The 23,811-nt window shown below is 34.7% G+C and overlaps 1 protein-coding gene across 4 annotated transcripts in view; it reads left to right on the top strand.

Annotated features, from left to right (window-relative positions):
- Positions 1-23,811, top strand: part of EEA1 (early endosome antigen 1) — a 163,193-nt gene that overhangs the window by 117,141 nt on the left and 22,241 nt on the right. For all 4 annotated transcript variants that reach the window (XM_077954757.1, XM_015152444.3, XM_077954756.1 and 1 more), the window contains 7 exons: positions 2,368-2,568; positions 6,476-6,589; positions 8,150-8,305; positions 10,431-10,570; positions 17,270-17,600; positions 18,303-18,404; positions 20,917-21,111. In XM_077954757.1, coding sequence (XP_077810883.1) covers positions 2,368-2,568; positions 6,476-6,589; positions 8,150-8,305; positions 10,431-10,570; positions 17,270-17,600; positions 18,303-18,404; positions 20,917-21,111 — 1,239 coding nt within the window. The remainder of the gene's footprint in view (positions 1-2,367; positions 2,569-6,475; positions 6,590-8,149; positions 8,306-10,430; positions 10,571-17,269; positions 17,601-18,302; positions 18,405-20,916; positions 21,112-23,811) is intronic.

Genomic DNA, 23,811 nt, shown 5'->3' with positions numbered 1-23,811 from the left:
GTAGTTTAAGAAAAGTTTATAAAATTTAGATAAATACATTTTCAAACAAAAAAGAATTTGCAGTTGCTTTTTTGGAAGAATTGTGTAATAAGAGAGTTATTATCTAAACGAGAAAATATTTGAAACAAAGTGTCAGAAGGCCATATCACTTTTCTAAATTTAGAATTAGAATATAACAGATTTCCCTCCACATTTCAAAGTTAGTTTTGAAGAATTCTTTAGGTTAGTTTTTGGTTGTATACAACTTGGCGTTGCTTATCATATAAATATGGTCAGGAAGCCATGCATTCATTTTAAAGAATAAATTAAATCTGTTTCTGGCCATATTGGCATAGTTAATACCTATTTAGCTCTTCTACCATAAACACCAAGAAAAGTGGAAAAAATGTACAAAACCACTGTTTTCAGACATTGGGCAATAGGCAGTGCAGGACTGTGATCCCTGAGAGAAGAGAAACAAGTGATATGAACTCTTTGACCACGCTAACTTTTGATCCAGAGACATTTTCCAGACTGTGGCACAGCCTGGGGGAACCTAAGGAAAGCCCAGTGGTCTATGTGAGATACTAAATTAAATTGAGAGACTGAAGTTCAGGGAGGTTAAGGCAGATTGAATTTGTAGGGTAGGATACCAGAAAGGAAAGAGCAGTACAGAGAAAAAGCTTCAGTAATCTGCTTAGGAATCCACTTGAGGCTTTGTTGAATGCCAAGTTTTGTACTTGTAAAGTGGGATTCTATGAGGCCAGACAATGAATACTATCAAGGAGCTATAGGCTGAAAAATTACTAGTGCTTACACAGGACTGGGAGATGTTCAGGTTCCAGCCAATCAGAAGAAAGGTGTGGCTGAACACTTGGAGTATTCAGTAGACATATCAGAGAGGTCATACCTTAGGAGAGGAGTAAGGCTAAACTAGCCCTAGAGTAAAAGCTGCCATACACCTGACCTTACAAAGTGTAAAAAATACCTTAAAAGGATCCAGTAGAACCACAAATATATTAAATACGTGCTGGGACAAAACATTCTTTGAAAGAAGACAACAGAATCGAGAGTGGTCACAATAAATAGTGAAAGATTACTACACATGTGAAGAAACAGAAACAATGTGAGCCATGACCAGGAGAGAAATTATTCAGTGGAAACAGACCCTGAAGTAAGAGATGATAGAGTCACCAGACAAGTACTTTAAAACAGCTCTTCAAATATGCTTATGGATAGAAACAAAAAACTATAATGATGGAGACAGACGTGGAAATGGCTGGGTGCAGTAACTTGTGCCTGTAATCCCAGCTACTCTAGAGGCCGAAGTGAAAGGATCACTTGAGCCCGGGAGTGAGTTATCACTGTGCTATTGCACTCCAGCCTGGGTGATGGAGTGAGACCCTGTCTCTTTAAAAAAAAAAAAAAAAAAAATTGAACTTTTAGAGATAAAACAAAAATACATGAAATGAAAATTTTATTGGGTGTACTTAATAGATTAAGCAAGTAGAAAACAGTATCAGTGAACATAAAAGACAAGGCAATTGAAACTGTTCTCAATGAAGTACAGAAGGAAAAAAGGTTGGGGAAAAACAGTGACCCATGGAATAGTATTATGTAAGCTAGCATAATTACAATTAATGTCACAGAAGGGTGGGGAGGAGGAAAATAGAAACAAAGGCTGAAAAAATTTTAATTTTTTAGATTTTTTCTGTATTTCAATGGATGCAAATGAAAAAAATGTAATTTTTGATTAAAAACATGGTCAAAAAACTTGGTGAACTCAAAGCAAGGTACATCAAAGAAATGTCAAATGACTTGGATTTCATCTAAATTTAAAAAAGTATGCTCTTCAAAAGATATCATTATGAAAATAAAAGCCATAACACAGAATGGGAGAAAACATTTGCAATACGTGTATCTGACAATTCAGAAATGCCCAGACATATAAAGAAATCTTGTTACTTAACCAAATCAGTGATTGGCTGGAGTTAGAGATGGGATGGGAGGAATGACTGCAGAAGGGCATGAGGAAACATTCTGGAATAATGGAAATGCTCTTTATCTTGATTGTGGTGATGGCTAGTTAAATGAGTGTATGCATTCATCAAATCTCAAATTGTACAACTTCAGTTGAATGAATTTTATATAACTTACAGCTCAATAAAGATTATTTTAAAAGGAATATCAGTCTTTGAATTTAATGTTATTTCTTGGTATTTGAGATACTATGTTGACATATTTTGGAAAAGTGAATAATTTTACTTGAAAAAATTTGAGATAAACTATCATAAAGCAGTTTAATATTCTCATGGCTCTTAAATTTAGGTTTCTGAATTTTTGTTATATCATTTGTGAACTTCATGATTAATCTTACTTGTATAACAGGTAACTCAACTAACAGAGAAGCTGAAGAATCAGTCAGAAAGCCATAAACAAGCCCAGGAGAATTTGCACGACCAGGTACAAGAGCAGAAGGCACATCTTAGAGCTGCACAAGACCGTGTCCTTTCTCTAGAAACCAGTGTCAATGAATTAAATAGTCAATTAAATGAAAGCAAGGAGAAGGTCTCCCAGCTTGACATACAGGTAATATTAAATTTAATGTTTGTATAAAGCACCAGTTTTAGACCATCAAATGTTTTAAATTCTGTTTTTATCTCTTTTTGCCTTGCATATTAATTGAAAAAAATTTGAAATAGGAATTAGATAAAGGCTATATCTAGACAATTAGTTGAACTTTCCTGTTTGACTCTCTCATCCTCTCTCATCCGCTTCCCCGTCTCTGTCTTTCTCTCCCTCCTCCCTTCCGTCGTCTTCTCACTCTTCCTCTCTCCCCTCCCTCTCTCTCTCTTTCTCTCTGGCTCTTGCTCTCGGGTGTGCTCTCTCTCTCCTCAAGCTACACTTGGTGAAATCACTAAATCTTTTAGATTTTCCCTGTTTTGATCATGCCATTATTGTGTTTGATATTCAAATTAGTTTGATATTATACCATTAGATTTCTATGTTAAATATTTTTTTACTTTGATTTTTTAAATCTTCCTTTATAAGTCTGACTTCTGATTAAAAAAAAGAAATTCCACCAACAGACACATGAAAAAATGCTCGTCATCACTGGCCATCAGAGAAATGCAAATCAAAACCACAATGAGATACCATCTCACACCAGTTAGAATGGCAATCATTAAAAAGTCAGGAAACAACAGGTGCTGGAGAGGATGTGGAGAAATAGGAACACTTTTACACTGTTGATAGGATTGTAAACTAGTTCAACCATTTCGGAAAACAGCATGGCGATTCCTCAAGGATCTAGAACTAGAAGTACCATATGACCCAGCCATCCCATTACGGGTATATACCCAAAGGATTATAAATCATGCTGCTATAAAGACACATGCAGACGTATGTTCACTGTGGCACTATTCACAATAACAAAGACTTGGAATCAACCCAAATGTCCATCAGTGACAGACTGGATTAAGAAAATGTGGCACATATACACCATGGAATACTATGCAGCCATCAAAAAGGATGAGTTTGTGTCCTTTGTAGGGACATGGATGCAGCTGGAAACCATCATTCTCAGCAAACTATTGCAAGAACAGAAAACCAAACACCGCCTGTTCTCACTCATAGGTGGGAACTGAACAATGAGATCACTTGGCCTGGGGAAGGGGAACATCACACACCGGAGCCTATTATGGGGAGGGGGGAGGGGAGAGGGATTGCATTGGGAGTTATACCTGATGTAAATGAGGAGTTGATGGGTGCTGACGAGTTGATGGGTGCAGCACACCAACATGGCACAAGTATACATATGTAACAAACCTGCACATTATGCACATGTACCCTAGAGCTTAAAGTATAACCAAAAAAAAAAAAAAAAAAAAAATTCCCCTACGTGGTGCCATATTCTTTCAGAAGTCTATATAGCAGTCTTCCTCAATGAGTCAATCATGGCGTGAGCAGTAAGACATAATTTTTTCTCCATTCTTACTATTGATTTCTTGTTCTGTGATATAGAATAGAAATTTATAGAAATAGTTCAAGGCTTGATTTTACTTTAAGATAATGATTCCACTGTAAATAAGGAATATAATGAAATAATATGACTGGCATACTTATTAGAACTTGGAGAGAATATACATTTCTTTCTTTTTTAAAAAATTATTTGCTAGATGTATATGATAGCCTGTTACGTGGATGTCCAATGTAAGGGGGAGGGGAATGGGGAGGGAATGGGAGTCTAGTGACAATGTGAATGTACTAATGTATTAGGACAGTCTGTGATTCTTTCTGTGTTGCAGGGTCCTTTCCTTTACAAAAGATTGCCCTTCCACTGCTATTCATTTCAGAACTAATTCCAACAATGAGATCAGCCCATTTTTTTTGTTACTATCATTGCTCCCATTATCACCTTGACAGTAACTTCTTCTTTGCCATTACTCTGAAAAATGTTACCTGTAGATATTTTTTAAGTTTTTGAGGCTTTTTTCAAAACTACTTTAACTTCTTTATGAACTAGGGTTAGTTCATAAAGTAGGATGTATGGCCTTACTTTTCTTTTGAGAATTAGGACTCTGAGAAAAACCTAGTGCTTTAAGTGATATTATTATTAATAAAAGAATGTCAACCGAAAGTGCTTAGCCAAAGGGTATTAGCTGTAGCCAGCTGTAGCTTAACTGTTAAGGTAATGTTTTTTTCTGGAGTGTCCCTTTAACTATACAAATGAGGCTTTTAAGCTGTTTCTCAGTTTTAAGTTCTATAATACACCTTTTGATCCCTAGTTCCACAGTACTTCCTTGTGTGCATGATCAGGATAGCATCAAGGTACATTATTATTAAGCACATGTATGAGGGCACTTCACTGCTTTTACTGTTTTAAGGGCTTTAATGCAAAAGTTGCAACAATCGTAGCCTTGTAGTAATTGGTACTTAGTCATTGCCTGTAAAAAGGGCAAAGAGAGGGGCTGGCTATATGAATAGCCACATTTCCCTCCCCCCATCAGAAGCCTTTCTAAAATAAGGCAAACCAGTGGAGCAATTATTTAATTTCCCCCAAAATTTCTTTGTATGCTACATAACTTTTGGAATATACATATATTCCATTAGTTGAAGCATGCTATATAAAAAAGATCATGAGTGATTATCATATGTTAAAATATTTCATGAATTTTTGGTTCCTCAGATAGATGAAATGCCGTATGTAAATAAAGCTGACTTCTGCAAAAATATATTTGTAGTCCATGCTATATATTCATCAGTATAGATTTACTATGTATTGTTTAAAGGGAAGATTTCTTTAGTTTTCACCTTTAAATCAATGTAGATGTATACACCTTGATGTAACTATTATTTCCGTGAAAATTATTTCGATATTGAGAAAAAATTTGAATTTTTCCTTCAGCTTGTAATTATCCATACAGTGTAAATCTTGGATTTCTTATGTTCATTGATCCTCTCATCAACCAGCTAAAAGAATGCTCCCCCAATTTTTACTCTTTTCTCAAAATATGTTAATTTTAAATATATGTTTTTACATATATATTTTATTTTTTGCTTTTCTTTCTTTTTTTATTTCTGAGACAGAGTCTTGCTCTGTCGCCAGGCTGGAGTGCAGTGGCGTGATCTCAGCTTACTGCAACCTCCACCTCCCAGGTGAAAGCGATTCTCCTGCCTCAGCCTCCCGAGTAGCTGGGACTACAGGTGCGTGCCACCATGCCCAGCTAATTTTTGTATTTTTAGCAGCGACGGGGTTTCACCATGTTGGCCAGGATGTTCTCGATCACTTGACCTAGTGATCTGCCTGCCTTGGCCTCCCAAAGTGCTGGGATTACAGATGTGAGCTACCGCACCTAGCCTATTTTTTGTTTTTCGTATTTGAGGTGAGTTGTACTAAAGGTATTCAACACTTAAAAGTGTTACTTTTGATAACAAGATAGATCTTTTTGCTTGTTTGATTTTATCGGCAGCCTTTAATTTTTAATGTTTAATATTTTGACTGAGCATCAGAAATAAAACCCTTTAAGTGAGAAATTATCAGGGAATACTGAATTTTACAAAGTGCCAGTTGTCTGGCTGAGTCCTTAAATTCTGTAATTCTTGATTATCTTTGGAGTCATCATTTTTGGGGGCGTGGTTATTTACTTTATCATAATAGTGGTAGACTTTCAGATATTCACTTCTGAAAAACACAGTGGCGTTTTCCTGGAAAAAAAGTGTACCTTTTGTTTCTTAGCAAAGGAATACTGAAGTGTTTTGGAATCATATAAGGATATCTTTTTATTGTTTATCCAGCATTATTTAGGAGGCTTCTCCCCTGTCATTCCTATTTTGGGAATTTTTCACATGCATATTTTTCAATATATAAATCCATTTGTTTCTGTGAATGACTTAATTTTTAAATAGTTTCTTTAGTCACAAAAGCAGTGTGCATTCAAGCAAGAGGAAATCAAGAACTAAATATAAATTAAATAATTTATAAATTTTGTTACAGATTAAAGCCAAAACCGAACTGTTGCTATCAGCAGAAGCAGCAAAAACTGCCCAAAGAGCTGATCTTCAGAATCATTTGGACACAGCTCAAAATGCATTACAAGATAAACAGCAGGTAGGGAAACAGATGCAATTTCATACTCTCTATCACCTAGTGCTTTGGTAGATAAACAAATTGCAAACATGTAAAGACGATACCCAGTTTTGTATAATCTTGTGATAGACTTGCTTATCCCCCTTAATTTCTCCATGAGTTCAGAACCGGTTGAGTAGTAAAGGTGAGGGTCACATAGATGGAGATAAAAATAACAGCTTTGTTTTTGATAAAGCTCTACTAGTGTGCAGCTGTGGTTGGTTTCCTGATACTGTCCTTCTCCCCTAGCCTAGACCTTGGTATAGAGCAGTACTATTTACTCCTAACTTTTGAATTGTTGCCTCATCCCTTCAAGTGTTGGTGGTTGGAAGGGGCAGACCTCCACATTTGCTTTTAGTAGGTAGACTGGACCATGACCCAAATGTACTTGCCACTTGGAAGTGGGAAAAGGAACACTATATATTCTACCTCAGTTATAAGAGTTACTCGTTTCTTGGGAATAGGAGGAAGTAAGGAGCTGGAGGGAATACAGAAGCAGTACTCTGGTAGAATAGAAGCATCCTACTTCAGGGTCAAGGTGAATGTTGCTGGTAGATTTTTCTTAGCTTTTACTGGTAGAAGTTTTTAAATTTTACTTGCTATTCAGAGAGTAATATTAGTGATTGGTCTTTCTGGTTTTTTTCTTTTCTTTTGAGATGGAGTTTTGCTCTTGCTGCCCAGGCTGGAGTGCAATGCTGTAATCTTGGCTCACTGCAACCTCCACCTCCCGGATTCAAGCAATTCTCCTGCCTCAGCCTCCCAAGTAGCTGGGATTACAGGCATGTGCCACTGTGCCTGACTAATTTTGTATTTTTAGTAGAGACAGAGTTTCACCGTGTTGGTCAGGCTGGTCTCGAACTCCGACCTCAGGTGATCCACCCACCTTGGCCTCCTGAAGTGCTGGTATTATAGGGGTGAGCCACCGCACCCGGCTTTATTGGTCCATTTTTTAAAAAACAATACAGAAGTATATCAAGTTAAAAAACAGAACAAAACGGTTTTCTATATTTACTCTTTACCGAAAACCCATTTGAATGGAATGTTTGCTGTTAAATTTGGTATGTGTCCTACTTTTGGTACATAGTCGATTTACTAGTAATTTTTATTTATTTATTTATTTTTTTGTGCAACTGAATATTCCAAATGAATTGAAAAGCATCATAGATGTAATCACTGTAATTTTTTTAAACATAGTTTTTAAAAATGGTGTCTTGAACATTGAAAATATTTAATTATAATATAAAAGTGTTACTTTATTATTAGCCTGGCTAATATTCTGTTTTGGCTTCTAAAATGATTCTTCCTAAATAAACACTGGAAAGTTATTAAACTGTTATACATATAAACTTAGGATCTCAGACTACGCAAGAATTGAGTTCATGTCGTTTATACTGGTAGGTAAGTCTAGCCTCTGATACATCATTGGACTTATCTGAGCTCTTACTCCAAATAAAATTAGAGTTTTCAATTTTACTTTGAACATTTGGCCACTATGATATAGTAAACCTTACCAAAGTTTTCTTCAATTGTACTTTTCTAAAGGAGTTAAATAAGATTACTACTCAGTTGGATCAGGTCACTGCAAAGTTACAAGACAAGCAAGAACATTGCAGTCAGCTGGAAAGTCATCTTAAAGAATATAAAGAGAAACACCTCTCTTTAGAACAGAAAACTGAAGAGCTAGAAGGTCAAATTAAGGTTTGTATAAAAGAAGTTGAATTTAGTTACATTTTCTACTTCAGTAGCAATGGAATCTCATGACCTACATGGAATCAAAGATTTTTAATTAACAAAGGTGAAGTTGTGGTATAAAAATTTTTTAATTACTTGTAATTTTTCATGTCTTAATTTTGAATTATATCTTTGTTTTTAATTTCTTCTTTAATGAGCATCTTTTATAAATGGCAGTCAGCTTACATACTGATTCCATTGTAATGTGTTACTTTTTCTAAAGACAGCTAACCAGAGATCTACTCTACAATTACAAGGAACTTACCAATTTTTTGTTGTGAAGTCTTTTCTATTCCTTCATTCTTCCATCTCTTACCAACTTACTCCAATATCACATTTCAGATATGGTAGACTTTTTCCTTTTTAGAACTTTATACCCTTTGGACTTTGCTTCTAACTTAGTAACACATTGAGACTATAGTAAACTGCATCTTACTTTAACACAACGCCAAGTGAATGTGTTGATTTACTGAAGAGATAAGATGATTAGACATCTCAGAAGGATTTGACCTGAGTTTTTGTGTCCTTTAAATTAGAACCACTTGCTGCTTAACTGCCTTTGGCTAAAAATAAAAAAATGAAAAATAAATTTAAAAAATTTGAGCTACTATCAGTTAAACAAAAACTTCTCAAGTTACTCTATATATGTAACTTACACTTCCACAACCCGCTGAAGCATGTGTGTATGATTTTAGAGTCATGAAATGTATACATGTACATACATACCAATATAGTAAGGGGGAATAATTACATTTACAATTCTAAAGGTTCCCTTTTTTCTTTATGGCAAATGATAATAGCAAAGGCAAAGTACTTTAGGCATGGTTAAAAATAATAGAAGGATTATTTTACTGCTGAGTGTCTAATGAATATTCTGTTTGGGTACCTATTAAAAACAGTGGTTATTTAGAACTGAGTTTTTATTGTGATTATCAGCTCTAACACTTCGTAATTATCATTTTAGGGAGTATTTTATATTTTTTATATAGACATGCAGAATTAATTTAGCTACATCAAATATCTTTTATTTAATGAATATTTTCAGTGTAGGTCAATGGTAAGGGCTACAGGTACTAATCAGTTTATAAAATATTTAGTGTGCAAAATCACTACCACTGCAAGGAAATACATTGTGTAAAGCTTTTCAAGCTTCTATTTAACAGTTTGATTTTGTAAATTTGTAAAACCACATACATAATTACATGTATACATGTGAGATGCAAACTATATTCTGAAGAACAATGTCATCTAGTCCAAGAGATTAAAGAAACAAAATCAGGAACTTAATTGCTTTATATTTAGGATCAGTAGGTGTTAATGAGAAGGAGTACATGAGAACTTCATTTTAGTTTTAAATATCTTGTAATTACATCAGTGTTTTTAATTGTGACTATAAAAGATAATATGTTTTAAGTGAGTACATTAGTAAACCTATTAACTTATTTTTTCATACTTGAGTTAATAACTTTTACTGAGGTAATAACTATTTATGTTTCTATGTTTCTTTTAAGTTGATTGTTTTATTCAGAATTAATTTTTTTTTTTTTTGAGATGGAGTCTTATTCTGTTGCCCAGGCTGGAGTGTAGTGGTGCGATCTCAGCTCACTGCAACCTCTGCCTCCCGGGTTCAAGCCATTCTCTTGCCTCAGCCTCTTGAGTAGCTGGGACTACAGGCACGGTCCACCACGCCTGGCTAATTTTTTTTTTTTTTTTTTTTTTTAGTAGAGACAGGGTTTCATCATGTTGGCCAGGCTGGTCTCGAACTTCTGGCCTCAAGTAATCTGCCTGCCTCTGCCTCCCAAGGTGCTGGGATTACAGGTGTGAGCCACCGTACCTGGCCAAGAATTAATTTTAAACATCAACACTTAGTGGCTGTCTATCATGTATAAAGCTTTCTGCTGGATCTTCTGAAAGATTTTAAAATAAATAACACCCTTAGTAATGGTTTCAGAATATGTTTTTTATTATAATAAATATTTTATGTTTTTTTGTGTGTCATACCTGTTTGAATGTAAACAAATGTTATAATATTTAATAATGGATTGATAATTACTAATATTAAAATGGCTGCCATACCATATTTCTTTCATAGAAACTAGAAGCTGATAGTCTCGAAGTTAAAGCAAGCAAGGAGCAGGCTTTGCAAGATCTACAACAGCAAAGACAGCTGAACACAGATTTAGAGCTTAGAGCCACAGAATTGAGTAAACAACTTGAAATGGAGAAAGAAATGTAAGCTAAACCACTTTACTTACAAATTAAGGGAAAAGATTTTAAACTAGTATTAAAATTTCCTTCAGATTTGAATTTTGCTATCATCGTGCTTAAAGATTTATTAAATATTTATTTTGTGTTGATTTTATAAACTGAGGTTAATGTGAATGAAAAAATAATGCCATCATAATATGGTTAAACTTCACTAGAAAGGACGGAAAACTTAGTTTTATAAAATTTGGATCATCCAGTCTCTTTTCAACAATGATATGGTGCTCATTTCTCTGGCATAAACCTTGTTTTGAGTTGTTCACAAATTTGAGTAAATTACTGTAAAATTAAAAAATTCGGGGATATTTATGTGTTATCCAAAAGTAGTTAGACTTCTAGTTATACCAAATAGGGAATGGATTCTTTCTTAAAAGAAGTGATCTTCTCAGCCTGGGTAGCATAGCAAGATTGCTTGAGCTCGGGAGGTTGTGGCTGTCACACCACTGCACTCCAGCCTGGGCGACAAAGCGATACTCTATCTCAAAAAAAAAAAAAAAATGACCTCAGCTTTTTGATGCATTTTGACAGATTGTCTATGTTTATGAAGACAAAGGAAATACAAAAACCAGTGTGCCTTCTTGTTTTTATTATTGGTGCAAAATTCACACATAGTTAAATGCACAGATTTTACATATGTACTTTGAGTTTTAATAAGTGTATATTCTGTGTATCTATGCATCTAGCCACAACCCCATATAGGACATTGTCATCACTCCAGGAGCTTTCTCACTTGCCCTTCTAGTCAATACCTTTCTTATCCTTTTCCTGTAGACAACCACAGTCTGTGTGTCTACATGATATCCTGACACCAGTATCATGGTGTTGGTACCTAATATCATAGTACCTAATATCATATAATTATGATATTGAAAGTTATAAATGTAGCTAAGTTGGTGTGGCATAACACACAAAAGAAACCATAAGATATTTGTAATATACCATAAGATGGTAGCTTTATGATATTAAGTACTAATCCTTCACCTTTATTATTTTTCAAGATTGTCTTGACTCCTGTAAGTTCATTGCTTTTCTATATACATTTTTGTATTAACATGTCCATGTCTACAAGTAAAACTGTTGGATTTTGATTAGAATTGCCTTGAAGCTATAAATCAATTTGGGGAGAAGTGACATCTCAACAACACTGAGTCTTCTAATACACAAACATGTATCTCTATCTACTTGGCCTTCTTTAATTTCTCTGAGCAGTATTTTACTGTTTTTAACATAGACATCTTGTACATCTTTTTTTTTTTTTTTTTTTTTTGAGGCGGAGTCTCACTCTGTCACCCAGACTGGAGTGCAGTGGGGCGATCTCAGCTCACTGCAAGCTCCGCCTCCGGGGTTCATGCCATTCTCCTGCCTCAGCCTCCTGAGTAGCTGGGACTACAGGCGCCCACCACCACACCCGGCTAATTTTTTGTATTTTTGGTAGAGACGGGATTTCACCGTGTTAGCCAGGATGGTCTTGATCTCCTGACCTCGTGATCCGCCCACCTCGGCCTCCCAAAGTGCTGGGATTACAGGCATGAACCACCGCACCCGGCCTTGTACATCTTTTGTTAAATTTATTCCTGAGTATTTTTTAATGCTATTGTAAATGTAATTGTTTTTTAAATTTAATTTTCCACTTACGGCTAGTATAAAAATGCAATTTTTAAATATATATTGACTTTTCTGCCCTTTAACCTTGCTCAATTTACTTTTTAGTTTTAGTAGTTGTAGAGTTCTTGACGTTTTCTAACTAGACATTCATGTTATCTCTGAATAGAGACAAATTTACTACTTCCTTTCCAACCTATAGGCCTTTTATATCTTTTTTCTTGCTGGCTAGGGCATCCGGTAACATTTTGAATGTAAATAGTAATGGCAAACATCTTTGCATTATTTCTAATCTTAGGCAGGAAATATTAAATGTTTCATCATTAAGTTTGAGGTTAGCTGTAGGTTTTACTGAGATTCCTTTTATCAGATTGAAGACATTACCTTTGATAACTTTTATATATTAAAAAAAAATTATCGGCCTTGTGGTTTATGCCTGTAATCCCAGAACTTTGGGAGGCCAAGGCAGGCAGATCATCTGAAGTCAGGAATTCGAGACCAGCCTGGCCAACATGGTGAAACCCTGTCTCTACTAAAAATACAAAAATCAGCTGGGAGTGGTGGCACATGCCTGTAATCTCAGCTGCTCGGGAGGTTGAGGCACGAGAATTGCTTGAACCCAGGAGGCAGAGGTTTCAGTGAGCCAAGATCATGCCACTGCACTCCAGCCTGGGCAACAGAGCGAGACTCCATCTCAAAAAAAAAAAAAAAAAAAAGATTACAAAAGAAACAATTATTGTGCTTGGATTGAATTTTATCACCTTTTTTTTCTGTATCTGTTGATATGATCATATGGATTTTCTCTTTTATTCTGTTAATATGGGCAGTTACATTTGTTGATTTACTATTAAACCAGCCTTGCTTTCCTGGAATAAATTAACTTGACTGTGCTGTGTTACCTTTTTATGTATTGCTGTTTTTGATTTGATAATACTTTGTTAAAATTTTTTCATATATTTCTGAGGGATATTGGTCTGTAGTATTCTTTTAATATCATTGTCAGGTTTTGATATCAGAGTTATCCTGGCCTTAAAAAGGAATTGAGAAGTATTTCCTCTTCTTCTCCTTTCTGAAATAGTTTGTATGAGATGGATATTATTTTTTTCTTAAATGTTTGATGAAATTCACTAGTGAACTGGCTAGGCTTAGAGTTCTCTTTCTGGGTTGTTTAATTTGGGTTTCAATTCATTTAATAGATATAGAGCTATTCTAATTTCCTGATTTTTTTTCTTGAGTCAGTTTTGGTAAATTGTGTCTTTCAGAAATGTGTTCATTTCCTCTAAACTTCAAATTTATTGGCAATTGTTGATAATATTATACTTTTGAGGTCTGTTAGGATCTGTAGTAGTGTTCCTCCTTTATTCTTAATAGTGGTAATTTGTCTTTTTAAAAATCAATTAGAGATTTATCAGTTTTATCAGATTTTGTAAAAAAACTTTTGATTTAATTTTGTAAATTTTCTATCTTATTTATTTCTCCTCTTTATTGTTTCCATCTTTAGACCTTAGTGTTTACTTTGCTTTTTTTTTAATAGCTTTTGAATGTGAAAGCTTCTCTGTGTCTGTCTACATTTTGTAGTATCTGTTTCTTTTTTTCAGTTACCCGCTTTTCACTTGTCAATGCTAGATGTAAGATTTCTGCAGATGGTAGTATGTAGCCCTATTCTAATAACATCAGTGTATTATGACAGTTTTGCCACAGATGGAATAAATTATCTTTTTTTTTTTTTTTTTTTTTTTTTTTTTGAGACGGAGTCTCGCTCTGCCGCCCAGGCTGGAGTGCAGTGGCCGGATCTCGGCTCACTGCAAGCTCCGCCTCCCGGGTTCACGCCGTTCTCCTGCCTCAGCCTCCCGGAATAAATTATCTTGAAGGAGGGTATCTTTTATAATTTGCACTAAAGTGCTCAATGAATTCATGGCTCCTCTGAATATAAGGGTGGATTGGTTTAGAAGATATTGGGACTTATAAGATTTATTGGTATATGAAATTTCAAGTATCTCTAGTGGCAGAATGGGTGTGTGCTTCTGAACATATATAGCCACAAAAGTGCTTAGCTGCAGCATCATTCCTTCACTCCCAAGGTAGAATTAGTCTCTTGCCCAGCTTACCCTTGATGTTGATGCTGAACTTGGGTCCTGCCATGATGAGATCTTCAGTGAACACATCACTCACCATTATTTTGATGGATGACAATCAGTTCCACCCAATTCATTTGAATGTCTTCATATGACTGGTTACATTTGATTACATTTTGTCTTTAAACACCAAATCACCTACTCTGACTGAGTTGATGGACTTGACTTGTGTCAAGGGGATGAGGACTCTTGACTGTTCCAGTAGTAAAGGTAGAGACTAAGAACCTGAGAAAAGTCCTCTTCAGAAAGATGAAATAAAACACATCAGAGTTGATGATTAAGTTGTTTCATACTTTCATGGTTTTCATCCTTGTTTGGGGATAAGATGGTGAAAATATTCTCATTTTCATATCTAGTAAATTGGGTCCTGATACTTTGAATCGGAGGTTATAGAAGCACATCTTGTGCCTCTGGGGTGGCATTCCTCCTCACTGTAGTTTCCAGTGCCTAGGTATTTGAGGAGCATATCTGATCCATTACATTACCAACCAAATGGTTCGTCATTATCTCTAGAATGCAGTCATCAGTCCATGAAGATCATCTTTGAGATAGCTTTTGTTCTTTTCCTCAAAAACCCTGCAGGCCCACTGGTTCTTTCTGTTTCCAATGGACCCAATGGAAGTGGACCCATTTTCATTCTATGTTCTAATCTCATGGTTCAGAATTCACTTACAGGGCTCCCACATCCTATTGGGGTAGGAAAACCTTTAAAACTAAGATCTTTCTTGTCTATGTACTTTGTACATACATTTCTCCTCTTAGGTCTTACATTTCTGGAGTACTACTTAGGCAAGGAGGGCTGGGGTCCCTTCTGCTCTTATATCAGATAAACATATTGAGACTTTGACTAAACCCCACCCATGAGCCCAGGGCTCAGCCCAAATAAGAAGATACAGGGCTTCCCTTTTTGAGAGCCCACTTAAATTTATATACCCAATGTTTCCCTCCCATCTTACAATGTATTTTCATTCCTCTGCAGCTTAATGTATTTTCTGATTTCCTTTGTGATTTCTTCTTTAATGTGTAGGTTATAAGTATGTTTACTTTCCAAATATTGAGGCTCTCCTAGATATATTATTGTTACTGATTTTTTTTTTTTTTTTTTTGAAACGGAGTCTCACTCTATGCTCAGGCTGGAGTGCAGTGGCATGATCTCGGCTCACTGCAACCTCTGCCACCCAGATTCAAGCGATTCTCCTGCTTCAGCCTCCCGAGTAGCTGGGATTACAGGCGCCTGCCATTATACCCTGCTAATTTTTGTATTTTTAGTAGAGATGGGGTTTCACTGTGTTAGCCAGGATGGTCTCGATCTTCTGACCTTGTGATCCGCCTGCCTTGGCCTCCCACAGTGTTGGCATTACAGGCATGAACCACTGCGCCCGGCCCTAATTTCTAATTTAATTCTATTGTGGTCAGGGAACATTCTTGGTAAAATTCAAACTTTTGAAAATAAGTCTTATTTAAGGCCCAGCATATGGCTTATCATAATTAATTTTCCATGTGCACATATATGTACTCTGTGTTATTAGGTGGAGTGGCCTATAAATAACAATTACGGTGCTGTTCTTATTGTCTATATTCTTGCCAATTTGTTCCTCTGGTTGTTCTATCAGTTTCTAAGAAAGAGATATTATAATTTCCAACTATGATTGTGGACTCATGTATTTCTTCTTTGAGTTACTTAAAAAAAACAAACAAGAAGTTTCACAGTGACTATGTAAGCCTCTATTTCTGTTTTGCCTTCTTTGTTTCACATAATCTTATGATTTTGTAATTAATTTTGAAAAAGTTAAGCAGCATATAAATAAATATACTGAGTCTTAATTTTAGGGTTGCTTGACAGGGATTTTAACTACATTAAAATGGTAAAATAATATTAGTGTAATGACTTTTCCATTTGGATCTTTAAAAATCAGGGAGGCATAGTATCTTGTGAACCTATTAAGCTTTAACATCTTTTCTAGCTATTTTTAAGGAGGTAAAAGTGTGTTTCTAGAACTAAAAAATCAGATTTTGAGGTATAAATACAGTTTTGATTTTGTATTAATACACAATTTCAAATACTTTATTAGTACATCTTTTAACAACCTCCCTTTAACATATTGTTGAATTATTTTTATTGGTTTTAAATTTATTCTGATTACATTGGAACTAGTGTGCATTCTAGAAATGCTGTTACTTAGCATCTGGTTTTGACTTTAAAAATGGCTGTTATTTATAGTGTATCAGGGGTTTTGCTGTATAATTTGCATAGTTTCTTTTATGAAAACAATAAAAGTCTATAGCTTTCTAAAGCTATAACTTTATTTCTTCATTCTTGTTGCTTTTTTCATTCGTGTATAAGAGACCTATATTAAGGAACAAATGATAACAAATCCTTTGTATAATCTGCTAGGTTCTAGGGTTAAAGTAAATCATTTGTCTTCCCTCTATATTGTAAATAAAATATTTCTTTTATTTTTTTACTTTTATTTTTTTCTAGGTTAACCATAAATATTTTGAAGTTTAAGAACTGTCACACATAATGTGTTTCATGTTTTCAAGGAAAGAGACAAAGTTCTCTCTGTGTTGAGAACTAACATAATAAATAGATTCTTTATGGAAAAACGTTTCTGGCTGTTATAGACTAAAGGGTCTGTGATACATAGTTTTTTTCCCTGTGGACAAAATGCATTAAGTCAGGAAGCTTAGATAGTTTTGTCTTCACTACTAACTTATATGACTTGGGAAAAATAATCTACATCTGTTAAATGAGCAAATGAGATGTTCTAAAGTATTTTTCAGTGGTATGATTTTATGAAATTTGATTTTACTTGTGAACTATACGAAAAAAGTTTCAGAACTCAGTAATTGTTTATGATTAATTTTGAATGGTAAATTAGAAATAGTAAATTATGTGTTATTTAAAAAGTTTTTAAAAAATATTTAGAGTATCCAGTACAAGATTGGATCTACAGAAAAAATCTCAAGCCCTTGAAAATATCAAGCAAAAGCTTACCAAGCAAGAGGAAGAAAAAAAAGTCCTGAAACAGGAATTTGAAACTTTAAGTCAAGAAGCAAAGATTCAGCACGAGGAATTGAATAACAGAATTCAAACAACAGTAACAGAACTACAAAAAGTGAAAATGGAGAAAGAAGCTTTAATGACAGAGCTTTCTACAGTAAAGGAGAAACTGTCAAAAGTTTCTGATTCTTTGAAATACTCCAAAAGTGAATTTGAAAAGGAGAATCAGAAAGGAAAAGCCGCTATATTAGACTTGGTTAGTAGTTTACATTTACTTTCTTAAGTAGAAGTGATTATTTTATTTAAAATGTACTTATTTTTCTGCTTAATTCACAGTTTGCTTTTCTTTCCACATTTAAATAATTTAAAGCAGTTCTTATGAGGAAATAAATTGGGATTGCTTAACCTGAGAAGAAGCCCAAGATAATAATGTGGGTGTGTATGCACCTGTGAGCACACCATTTTCTGAAGGCCAAGAATATTTTCAGTTGAATATCACAGTCTTTCTCATGTGTGTTATGTTCCTTCCTGTTTGGTGAAAACATTTTCTATCTGTACACTTTTCCTATTGTGATCACTTTTTAATTTATTGTTTTCTAAGTTTTCTTGCTTCCATTTTCTTGAAGCCCATTGCTGTAAAAGTAGTGTGGCAAGTTAATTACAATGAATTGTGTGACATAAAATGTGATTTCTAAAGTGTTCTAAGATATCATCTTAATATTGTTTAAAATATGTCATTGTGACTTGGTTGATGATCAAAACCCTTAGTGTTTTGTTGTCCCTCCTCCATTATTTCTGTAATATTTTCCTAGTTTTATCATTGAAATGGATGATCCTGTCTCAGCTCATCGATAATTTTAGTTTATTTCCTCGTGTGTTTCTTACTAAGGTTATAAACTAAACTTCTTAAGGTTATTACAAATATTTTTTATGTAATATAGTTTTCATTTTTTTTAAGGAGAAAACTTGCAAAGAATTAAAGCATCAACTTCAAGTGCAGATGGACGACACACTTAGGGAACAGAAGGAACTGAAAAAGTCACTTGAAAAAGAGAAGGAGGTAAGATTTTCTTTTTTCTGTAACATAAATGTATAAAGTATAGTAAGGTCTTTATATTTTCAAATAAATATATAAAGTATGTTTGTTCTTGGCAGCATTTCCACAGATAATTTCTTTTATAGTTTTAAGAAAATTAAACATTTTCACATTGATATTTAGGTCATAGGTTTATTTCTCTGAAATATAACAAATCATGTATATAGTTTAAAACTGTTATTTGTATTTTACCTACTATTAAAAAGACTTAAGCTAGTTTATAATCAAAGGTCCAAATAAAGAAATATAATTAATAAAGGTAGAAAATTGAGTCAGCTAACTACAGAGTTAAGGACCATTTTTATGGTTGAAAAAAAAATCTTAAAAGGCTTTCCATAGAAATGACCTTTATTTCATGGACTCTTATGGCTCTTTAATTCATGGACATTTATACTCATACTAATGTATACTTGATAATGGTTGTAGAACAACCAAAATGTTTTTCTGTAGTTAGCGCTTCTATTGTTTCCAGCAAAAACAGACAAGCAAACGAGTAAACAAACGGATATAATATATGGTTGTTACTCTCTGAAGCCATACCTGCGAGCTGCTAGAGTCCAGGCATGCAACTTTCTAGAAAATCGGATTTGATAAAGGAGCAAGACATAGTACTGACAAGTATTTGATGTGATTGTATTCTAGTTGTTGATTGAAAGCAGACTTGTGTTGTAGATGCCAGCCATGTAAGTAGCAAAATTATAATTGCTTCATGCCCAAGTTCTGAATCAAGATTGTCCGAATAATTGCTTCATGCCCAAGTTCTGAATCAAGATTGTACAAATTTATATTCTGGCTATGCCATTTATTAGCTATGCCATTTTGCCATCTTTTAGACCAAATACTTAACCTCTGTGCTCTGGTTTCTATATGATAGAGTCTACATGAATCTGTGTGATAGAGTTATTATGAGAAATAAATGTGTTAATATCTTTAAAGTACTCAGGACACTGACTATAATGCAGTAAATGCTCATACTAGTTATTATTTTGTCCTTGGTTATCATATCATATCATCCTTATTGTCATACTGTTTGACTCCTGTTTTGCATAAAAATATTTGCTATTCATTGTGGAGATAAGCTGAGACGTCTATGTATAACAGTAATATTTTTTCAAAGGTAACTTTGGATGTGGTCAAATGCTCGAATGTAGTGCTAGATTCTTAGTGAAATATGCATAGAATGTGAAAACATGACTTTGTTTGGAGGGTGGGAGATAATAGTGATTTACCTTGGTGATAGAGGAACCTCAATGTGACTTCTGTATGATGTCTGAATTTGAGCAGAAACATATCCTGGTGGATTGTACAAACAAGATAGTAGTAAAATATGCCCCAGATCTCTAAATGAGGTAACTATTCTGCAGTGTATTATTATTATTATTATTATTTTAAACAGAGTCTCGCTCTGTCACCCAGGCTGGAGTTCAGTGGTGCAATCTCAGCTCACTGCAACCTCCACCTCCTAGGTTCAAGCGATTCTCCTGCCTCAGCCTCCCAAATAGCTGGGATTACAGGTGCCCACCACCATGCCTGGATAATTTTTGTGTTTTTAGTAGAGAGAGGTTTCACCATGTTGCCCAGGCTGGTCTCGAGCTCCTGACCTCAAGTAATCTGCCCACATTGGCCTCCCAAAGTGCTAGAATTATAGGCGTGAGCACCTGGCCTGTGCAGTGTAATTTTAATGTCATCAGACAGATACTAAATGTATTTTGTCAAAAGTGATTTTGGTTTTATCATAGTTACTATACAGCTATTCTTTGTGACAGCTGTGGCCAACAGGCTTAGTGGCATATGAGAATATTCTTTTTTTTTCTTTTTTTTTCATTATTTTTTGAGACGGAGTCTCTTGCTCTGTTGCCCAGGCTGAAGTGCAGTGGCATGATCTCGGCTCACTGCAAGCTCTGCCTCCTGGGTTCACGCCATTCTCCTGCCACGGCCTCCCGAGTAGCTGGGACTGCAGGTGCCTGCCACCACGCCTGGCTAATTTTTTTGTATTTTTAGTAGAGACCGGGTTGCATTGTGTTAGCCTGGATGGTCTCAATCTCCTGACCTCGTGATCCGCCCGCCTTGGCCTCCCAAAGTGCTGGGAATACAGGTGTGAGCCACCGCGCCCGGCCGAGAATATTCTTGAAAGACAATAGATGTCCAACAATCTAGACACTGATGTTAACATACCTATTTTCCGTGATACAAGAGAATACTAATCTAGATCATTTACAAGCTGTAACTATACAATTATAAGTTAAAAAGAAAGGTAGTGTTAAACAAATAATAAAGATTAATCCAGCATGTCACCTAATAGTGAATAGTGTTGGTTATGAAATCAGTAGGAGGGCAGGTATCTTTATTAATTATCTGTAGCCAACAGCCTCAGTAGTTTCTTCCTAGAGTAGTGCCTGGAGTGTAGTAGTTACTCAGTAAATTGTCTTTTGAATGAACAAATGAAGGCTACATAGATTTTTTTTTTTTCTTTCAGGCTTCTCATCAGTTGAAATTGGAACTCAATTCAATGCAGGAACAACTTATACAGGCCCAGAATACTTTAAAACAAAAGGAAAAAGAAGAGCAACAACTTCAGGAGAACATAAATGAGCTAAAGCAATCAAGTGAACAGAAGAAAAAACAAATTGAAGCACTCCAAGGAGAGCTTAAAATTGCTGTTTTACAGAAGGTAGTGATATATTTGTTTACTTTTTATAAGAAGAAAAACTTGGCAATTAAGAAAATAGTATGATGATTAATACAGACAGATGAGTTGCAACATAGAAAAGTTTACATAAGCTAAATTTTTTCTAAGTTTAATGTATGAAAGCATTTGATTATATTATCAAATACCTGAGTCTGGATTTCCATTCACTATAACTCTGTTGTCAGATAATTGTTATTTAAAATTATAGTACTAATCATTTGATAGACATGAAACTACCTTTTTAAAAATAATATATAACTGGCCAGGTGCAGTGGCTCACGCTTGTAATCTCAGCACTCTGAGGCAGGCAGATCACCTGAGGTCAGGAGTTCAAGACCAGCCTGGCCAACATGGTGAAACCCCGTCTCTACTAAAAATACAAAAATTAGCAGGGCGTGGTGGTGCATTCCTGTAATCCCAGCTACTTGGGAAGCTGGAGCAGCAGGCAGAGGTTGCAGTGAGCTAAGACCACGCCACTGCACTTCAGCCTGGGTGACAGAGGAACTCTGTCTCAAAATACTACTACTACTACTACTACTACTACTACTACTACTACTACTACTACTATATAACGAACACTTAAGGAAATAATTTATGCAACATTCATAGTGTATTAAAAAAATTTAAAGGAATTTAAAATAAATCATTCTTATTAAGGGCTGAGAACAAAAATTACAAGTGGGATATCTTAAAAACATTCACTAGTGTAAAGCTTCATATAGTTTTAATTATTTAATATTTTAATGGTTTCCGTTTCTAAACCTATTCTAATTTATTACTGAGCATGTTTTTTATTCTTAAGTGTTTTAATGCTTGTCCAGACCAAGAGTTGGTAAAAATGGATTATACTTAATATGAAATATTTGAACAAAATGAGTTCCTTCTCTACTGTTAGTATGTCCATGTTAATTTGGTCTGTGGAGAAGAGAGTAGAATCCCTACTATGTAGAATAAACTAAATATATCATGCCATTAAGAGTTGGCTGTCATACTACTAAAGTACAAAGTATGTAAATTAAAACAATCAAAAATACACATTTTATGTTGACCACTGTTTTTGTAACTATTATTATGCTACTTTACAAAATAGTAGTTCTCTAATAATACAGCCAAGAGTAGAAAAATGTGTCTATTATTTTGTTTGTGTTACCATATGTAATCAAAAGTCAACATGTAATTATCACAGTGCATACTTGGTTGTATGCTTTCATATCCTGAGGTCATTTTCTTCAAAATATACTAGCCTTGTATCCAAATATTTACAAAATCTTCATTTTTACAGCATTGTAACTTATGAAATAAAAAATACAAGTATTTTTAGCCTGTTTTCTTATTTAAAAATTATGAGTTATAATAATATTTTGTTTGGATTTGTGATTAATATATATCGCCTGTACAGTTGACCCTCCATATCTGTAGATTCTGTAACTGCAGTTGGAATTGAAAATATTTGGGAGAAGAAAAGCAATAAAAAGTAACAGTACAGCATTAAAGAATAATACAAAATTGGCTGGGCGCAGTGGCTCACACCTGTAATCCCAGCACTTTGGGAGGCTGAGGTAGGTGGATCACTTAAGGTCAGGAGTTCGAGACCAGCCTGGCCAACATGGTGAAACCTTGTCTCAACTAAAAATACGAAAATTAGCTGGGCATGGTGGTGTGCACCTGTAGTCCCAGCTACTCCAAAAGCTGAGGCAGGAGACTCACTTGAACACCAGAGGTGGAGCCTTGGCTCTCTTGTAGTGAGCCAAGATCACGCCACTGCACTCCAGCTTGGGCAACAGAGTGAGACTCTGTCTCAGAAAAGCAAAACAAAACAAAACCAAAACACCCAAAATTTAAAATACAGTAGAACAACTATTTATATAGCATTTATGTTGTGTTAGGTATTGTAAGTAATCTAGAGATGTTCAAGTCAGGCAGATCTGAATTTAAATTTTGCTTAATTTTATTAAATTTGGACACACATTAACTTACTGGTCATAGAGAAATGATTCATCCTTCTGAGCTCAATTTAATGTTGCCATAGAGTTGTTGTAAAGATTGAGATAATGTATTTAAAGTTTCTAGTACTGTGACCCATACAATGTAGAAGTAAAACAGTTGTTGGATATTATATGGAAGTATAGCAAACTGTGACTTGAGAGTGTCAGTGTATAGGGTAGACCATGTAGTAATAGGCCGTGACAAAGTTATCATTGTCACTGGCCCATGGTGAAGTAGGGAAAACAAGGATAATGTTTAAATTGGTATAGATGTATGTGTGTACACACTTAAATATATATATAAAACATAATATATATACACACATTATATCTAGATATGTAGTTTTATGTCTACAGCTATAGAGTTATATATATAGATATCTATAGATACATAGTTTTTCACATTGAAGGTCATAATACACTTATACATTTTCTACATATATATAAATAAAAAGTAATATTACAGCATTAAAAATAATACCAAAATTTAAAATACAGTAAAAACAACTATTTACATAGCATTTATATTGTAATGCTGTGTTACCTAATGGTATTGTAAGTAATCTAAAGATGATTTAAAACATTTTATATATAGCATAAGACTATTTGGGAGTTACTGATCTAGAATCAAGAAAGCATGCTGTTAAGTCAACAATCCCTCACCAACTTTGTTGAAAATCTAATGTGGAAATATAAA

The sequence above is a fragment of the Macaca mulatta genome, chromosome 11 (assembly GCF_049350105.2).
Source record: "Macaca mulatta isolate MMU2019108-1 chromosome 11, T2T-MMU8v2.0, whole genome shotgun sequence".
Lineage (NCBI taxonomy): Eukaryota > Metazoa > Chordata > Mammalia > Primates > Cercopithecidae > Macaca > Macaca mulatta.
This window is presented reverse-complemented; position numbering and strand designations above follow the sequence as displayed.